General features: G+C 32.8%; 1 protein-coding gene across 1 annotated transcript; it reads right to left on the bottom strand.

Annotated features, from left to right (window-relative positions):
- Positions 1 to 1,127: 1,127 nt before the first annotated feature.
- LOC145602529 (putative transmembrane ascorbate ferrireductase 3) lies at positions 1,128 to 2,976 on the bottom strand. Its single transcript, XM_081658722.1, has 4 exons — positions 2,737 to 2,976; positions 2,482 to 2,530; positions 1,759 to 1,958; positions 1,128 to 1,630 (listed from the first exon to the last, which is right to left on the bottom strand). Exons 1-4 carry the CDS (start codon positions 2,896 to 2,898, stop codon positions 1,373 to 1,375), a joined length of 669 nt encoding a protein of 222 aa, XP_081514848.1. The 5' UTR covers positions 2,899 to 2,976; the 3' UTR covers positions 1,128 to 1,372.
- Between the last annotated feature and the right edge of the window lie 4,311 nt (positions 2,977 to 7,287).

Here is a 7,287-nt window from a genome sequence, read left to right on the forward strand (position 1 = left end):
AGTTTAGCTCTAGTTTAGTATTCCCTTTGTTCCTTCAAGTTCTTTTCATTTTAACTGTACATGTTTGTCAATGTATTACTTTGAGAATATACACTAATGATTTAAGCCTAACACACTACTATATTAAAGATTAAGGCCTTATTCGAAGAGATTAAGGCCTAAGGGACGAAGGGATGAAGTTTATCAAAACAAAGTATGTGAATAACGTACGAGTAAAAGTTAAAGTGATGCAAGAAGGAAATACGGAATTGAAAAGGAAAATACATATCTTCTTCACCTATGGTCGAATAGGTAGGTGAAGTTTGTTTTTGCCAAATTGATTTGGTATAAATCTCTACTTTAGTTATAGGCTTAGCCACTAAGATGGTTCTAACTCTTAGGTTAATGTCTAAAAGACCATGCTAAACTCCATCTTAATCAATACCATTCATCTTGGGCATACTATTAAGTTACTAGGTTACCACGTACCCTCATGTTACATTGCAAAATAGGATTAGGCTAAAAATTTTAGCTTCCTCTACATTTGGTCATGTTAGGGAAGAACTTGCAAAATTATTATTAGCCTTTATTTTATATTATCTCAATTTGTGAAGGCTAATTATAACCCTTATCTTGTTTTTTCTTTGAAATCATCCTCTATTTTTGTTTACTTGCAATACTTTTGATTACATACTATTTACGTATTCCACTTCAACCGTTTTGATAACTTATCCTTAAGAAAAACTATAATTATGTAATAACTTGATAGATTTGTTTCGATTTAGTGTTGTAAGTGTATAAATCTAGAGGAAGTATTCTCTTATATTATATAGTTTGAGATAACTTAAACTTATAGATCTGAAAAAAAAAAAAAAGTTAAGAATAAAATAGATGAAGATCGAGCCTAAATAAGAATTAAGCCCTCCTTAGTCTAAGAGCATGGCCAATATTTGCTAACATTCTTGTAACGTCTAGTGCTCTAGTCCATCCAATAGTACAATATTATTGGATCCCAATCTTGCAACTTAAGGTAAGAAGAATACTTTATACTTACTCCATGTACAACAAAGTCAAGCTCCTTATTATTCAACATGTCAACCATACTACTACTAGGATATCAAGTTTGAATTGAAAAATAAAAAAAAATCTCACACAATAATCTCTTATTTATAAACAAACAAATGATTTTTGTGTACATTGCACAAAATGCACATATCATAACATAAACTCGTCTTACAAAAGAGAACCCAGCCAACAATCCAACAAACTCAAAGAATAAGTTACACTTTCATCACTTCAACAATATGAATAAATTTGTATGCACAACCCATAAAAAAAATGTGTTACAATCTTAGAACACCACAAATTCGATCACAAGAATAAAACATCTATCTCAATAATAGCGAGATATGGCAATAACTAGATCAACGCTAATGCCAAAGATGAGAATCGCGAGGCCAGTGAAGTTGATCAATCGACCCTCGTTGCTGTTAGCCAATTTAAGGATGGTAAACAATTGCATAAGTCCTGTTTCAGCCGTGCATATTGCGAAGTACAACAATGCTCTTCCGAAGCACACATGCCACGGCGCTAACCTTGCCCTTGTAGCGCCTGGCCTTGGTAACCAAAATGTCACAAAACCGAAGAACCACTACAATTGTACAATAATTGAATTGTAACAAGTCTGAATTATTCGAGACGTATCCAATAATAATAATAATAATAATAATAATAATAATAATGCAATATCATGGATGAAATTTATATTTTTTTTTTTACCTGGATTCCGTAAATAATGAAGGTTCCGAGACCTATCCAAGAATGCAAGCTATACATGTTGGTAACGTTTGCCTTGTAATGGTATTTAAAGGCAGCATATACGCCAATAATTCCCAGTGTAATCGCTATTACGTGCATTAACATGTGTGCCAATTTTTGTACCCGGTGTTCCGCATTCACGCTCTTGTACACCATCATGGCTACCCAAGTTATTTATACATGCAACAAAATATTAGGATTAAATATGAAAAACCACAAATTATAAAATGAACTTTAGGGCCATTAAATGCCTTATTGTTGTACTCGTAAATTAAAGTTATCCGTTCAATTGTGCCTTTATAATAAAAATCGCATTCTCTAATCCAATTACTAATATTTGAAGTCCATAATAGGTTTATATACTTTATCATTGTATTTAAATTGCACGTACTTACTTAATATATTAAAACTAGGCGTGCAGGTTTTGTGCAGATTTTTTCGGCCCGAAATTTTTAATTTTTTGGGTGGGATTGGCCATACGCTTTTATGTATTTTTAATTGTTTTTTTTTACCCCTAAGCCATTTTGGGTGGGTTTGGACATGTGATTTCGGGTTTGACTTCACCTGGCCTGGTCTGACCCGACCCACACTTTGATCAAGTCTAATTAAAACTGAGACACAGGGTGTTTCAAAAAACAATAAAAATAAAACTGAGACATAGGGAGCTAAGGGTGGCGAAATTACCTTGACCAGCAAAGAAAATGAAACCAAAGAACATGAGAAAAATATGAACCTGCACAAAAATATTAGTCATCGTACGTACTTAGTAAAACGATAATGAATTCATTAACAAACTAATTAAGCTAAAACCAAGATTATATACTACCTCCGTTACATATTATGTGCAACTTTGGGGTATTATTTGAGAAACATAAAAAAATTTCAAAGTTGCACATAATATGTAACAGAGATAGTATAATAAATCGATCAGCAACTTACATTGAGAATACGGTATGGATTATCGGAATCAAGACTAAGACCGCCACGATAATGCAACAGCCAAACTAACAACAAGATAATAGACAAAATTCCGAAGAAATGTGCCACTGGTGTTATGCTAGATGCTCGTCTTCTGTACCAATCTCTCTCGATAGCATCCATGGTCGTGGTCGTGTTCGTGTTCGTGTACGTATCACTTAGTTTTATTTTCTGTATGTTGGTTATGAATTGACGGTGATTATGGTGGAAAGAGTTATAGTATATATATGGAGAAATAAAGTAAAAATTCTTTGGATATAAAAAAAGTATGGAAAGTATACTAATGAAATAGCAGGTTGCTGATTTTACAGCTTTGGGATTGCTTTTATAACAGGTTTAGCATATTATGTATGCTGCAAAGTTACTATAGTATTATGAAATTTAGCTTTTGTAAACAACAAATTTTACTATACATTTGCCTTATAATCTTAGCTGTATGTTTATATGTAAAATATTGTTGAGCTAATCTTATCAAGGAAGGATTGTAATTCTAATAATGCTTCCTCGGTAAACAAGTAATCTATTCGTCCCAGAATAATTGATTGATCACGTGTTGGGATGGTTTTTTAAAAAATTGACTACTCCTTTTTTTAAAATTATTTTATGGCTCGTTTGGGGTCATTTTGAAATAAAATATAGGTCACCATTTCAGTGTAGTAGAATTGGAGAATACCATTGAGATTTATTTTATTTTATGATTGATAAGCTACATGATATACATGTTATAGTCCCTCCGTTTTTAAATACTTGCTTTATTTCTATTTTTTACACTATTCATTCATCCTACTTTGACTAACGTTTGTGATTTATACATAAGAAAAAATATATTGTTATGGGTACTCGTTGGAGTCGTCTTAGTGAATAGATTATTAATTTTCAATTGTTAGAATTTATACTTATTAATAATTAAAGATATTATTGATCAAAGATTAGCAACAGCATTCGTGTCCAAGAGAAATGGAGCAAGTATTTAAAAACGGAGGGAGTACATTGAATAGAGTATATATTTGATGGGAAAATTTGATTTTTTTTTAAAAAAAAAAATAAGAAAAATACACTAAAGATAGGACATTTTGATGAGAAAATTTGATGTTTTAAGAAAATAGTCGGTGATAAAGAAAAAAAACAATTAGAGTAAATTGAGGTATTTTTCAGTAGGAAAATGAGACCTTTACAATCATTTATTATCAATTTTGACCTCAAATCACACCTAAATGACCAAAATGGCTCCCAAAACCCTTAAAAGCATGTATTTGTCTTTATATTCCATTAGATTTAATGGTTTATTTTAAGACAGGCGGTGTAAAAAAATTATGAATAACTTTTGTATACATCCGGTGTACAGTAATTTACTGTACATCGGGGGTCACTTTTTATTAATTTTAGGGTCACTTTTATAATTTTTTGGGTAACTTCTATCAGTAAAGCATAAATACTTCGTAACTTTTATTTATGTTAGGGTAACTTTTATTCATATTAGGGTAACTTTTGTTCATTTTAGGGGTAACTTTATAACGGATGTTCAATATTTATTGTACATCCGATTTATTTAAAAGTTGAATTTGTTTGGGTGGTAATAAAACTTTGAGAAGTTTGGCGATAAAAAACAATTTTTTTGATTTCTTTTTTTTTTTTTTGGTAAAAAGTCAAATATTCCATGATTTAATTAGGATTTAAATTATAAAAAAAAACAAAGGAAAAACTATCAAAATAATATAAACTTTGAGCGATCCGCCAAAAACAAGTTAAACTTCCTATTATTTCTAATTAATACAAACTTTGAAGGGTGTCCGTTTTAAACAAGATAATTAACCTATTTGTAACACCCTAGAAATTTCTTTTCTTTAAATACCTATCTTACTCTTTAAAATACGAAATAGGAACATCTAAGTGTAGACATCTAAAAATGTCTCCCCAAAACCAAACCCGATGATGAACAACCTTTCACCGCCACTATTGGTCGGGTTCAGTATTTAATCCCGAGAGTGCTTAAAAAAATCATATTTAATTAAATTCAATTTTGGAATAGTCCATGGATCAGTCTTGATGTTTGGTCAAAGCATAGTTTTAATTTTAGCCTAAACCTTTTTATTGTTTTATTATTTTTGTTTGGCCCAAACCTTTTATTTATTTCTTTTTACTTATTTTCTTATTTTAGCCCAAATAATAATAAATCAGAAAAAGGCCGGAAATCATCAATTGGCACTTAAAATGCTGAATGAAATTAGGGTAAAAATGTATTTAGACGGAAAAGCAGATTGAAAATTCCCGCGTCACGACAGAAATCCACCGTGTCACGGGAATCTTTCTCGTCTGACGGTGGGAATTCTCGTGACACTGGAAACTTGCTGTGACACGGGAATTTCCGTGGCCTTTCCGCGTAAACCCTTAACGCGTTTTCTTCCCCGTTTGCTAAAAACTTCCCGCGTCACTCAAAAACTGCACCGTGTCACGGTAGTGGTTCCCGTCTGACGGTGGAACTTTCCGTGTCACGGTACAATTTGCCGTGACGCGGGATACTATTTTAGGGTTTTAATCATTTTAGGGTTCCGTGTGTTCCCTCTGCATTTTTTCTATAAATACCCCCTCATTTATGATATACGGGGCATCAATCAACTCTCTCATTTTCTCTTCTAAGCTCTAGCCTAAACACTAGCTTACCCTTGTCTCTCAAAATACCTTCCTTAAGCACTCCAAGGAGTCCATACTTTACCCGAGGTTCCGTCCTTAAACCACGGTGTGAAAGGTAGAACTGTTTGAGGGTTTGGCCCCAAATCAGTTCTATTTAATTTAATTTAATTATATTTTACTTATTGTTTAATTAATTTTCCTTGAAGTTACTAACGCGTTTATTGTTTTTATAGTAGCAAGCAAACAAAATCAAAGTAGAAATCATGTTCCTTTTATTTTTATTATTTTTCTAACGATTGTGTATTGTTGGATTTATTGCTATGTTGCTTCCAATATTAATGTCTATTCTTATATTTATTATGATCACCATATTGCATGTTTAAAGGGAATATGTAATTGAAAATAACGCTTAATAAGATAATTTGGACAACCGGTTTAGGTTCCTTTAATCTTGTTATTTAATCAAGTGATCACTAGCTAATATTTTAGAATTATATGTTGCATTAATATTAAACCAATTTAGCATAATAATAGTTTGGAGCAAATTGAATATTTTGTTTGTATGCCTTTGAGATCACAGGATTATTTTTCACAATAAGAATCGAGTAGAGGCCAATACGGGCAAATGTGACTCCATGACTCACTTTGTACCCTCATTCCCGATCCTCCTTTCGTGGTTCCGAACCATATGGAGTTAGTAATCTCATGGATTATGAATGGGGTGTAACCTTCACGGGTCAATCGTTGTTGCCTATCGTTGTCCCTAATCGTATTTGTCAATTCCCACTTCCTATGAGTCCCAAGCATATTCACAACATGCTTAAACGTAGGCGCGCTTCGAACGACGCCTACACTAAGACATTACCGCCACCGTGAAAAAGGCTAAGGCAATTATCAAAGATACACAGCGGAAGACTTAAAATCAAAAACCGTTCAAACAAGTCAACTTAAGAGTCAACCAAACGAAAGTAACGTTTAAAACCAAAACAAACGAAGTCAAATAAAATCAAACTACAACTTGGAACCATTAAAGGCCCTTATTCAAAACCGTTCCAAAACTAAACCTTTGCGTTAGTCCATATAAAATTTATCGTAAATAATTAAAGCATAAAACACATCGTAATCTAATGAAAACTAGCATGATTCATTCTTCACTCATGCCCCGTCATGAATATGCTTCAATACCTAAAAAGTTTATCTCTACTTGTCCCCACTACTCTCCATTAACACTGGGTCATCATAGGGCCAAGATAAAGACATGGCCAAACACACAAACACACACAATCAGCAAAGCTGAGTACATAAGCGTGAATAAACACACTAACATGCTTTCTCCTAACAACACACGCTTACCTCAATTCACCTGTTTACAAACACACACAACAATCAACAAGACACTTTAACTAGACACTAAATAATTCATTTAGTGTTGATTAAGCATCGAACGGGTTTCCAACTATACCTCCCCCAAATAAATTGAGGTTAACTGACACGGGAGCTAACCCTGCCAGCGACAAAACCACACATAGGTGGCGGAATTCCTGCGCATAATAATAAATAAAAAGGAATGTACAGCGTCCTGTACTCCATAAGAAGTTATGGTTAAATATAAAACCCCATAACTCCCCCCCATTGTTCATACTCAAGGTATATACGTTCCAAGAGTTTTGGTGCGAAATCTCTTTCACTTTACGTTATTTACATATTATTGAACTTGGTGATGACTCTCAAAACATAATAACTCAATCAACAATAATTATTCAATCAATCAAACACACCAATTTAATTCTTGAATAATTAGTGACCACATAAAATTTAATGTTGAACTCTTTTAAGATCTACCTCAGTGTCAAAGACACCTTAAACACATAAAGCGCTACA

Source organism: Chenopodium album, chromosome 21 (genome assembly GCF_948465745.1).
Source record: "Chenopodium album chromosome 21, dcCheAlbu1.1, whole genome shotgun sequence".
Classification (NCBI taxonomy): domain Eukaryota; kingdom Viridiplantae; phylum Streptophyta; class Magnoliopsida; order Caryophyllales; family Amaranthaceae; genus Chenopodium; species Chenopodium album.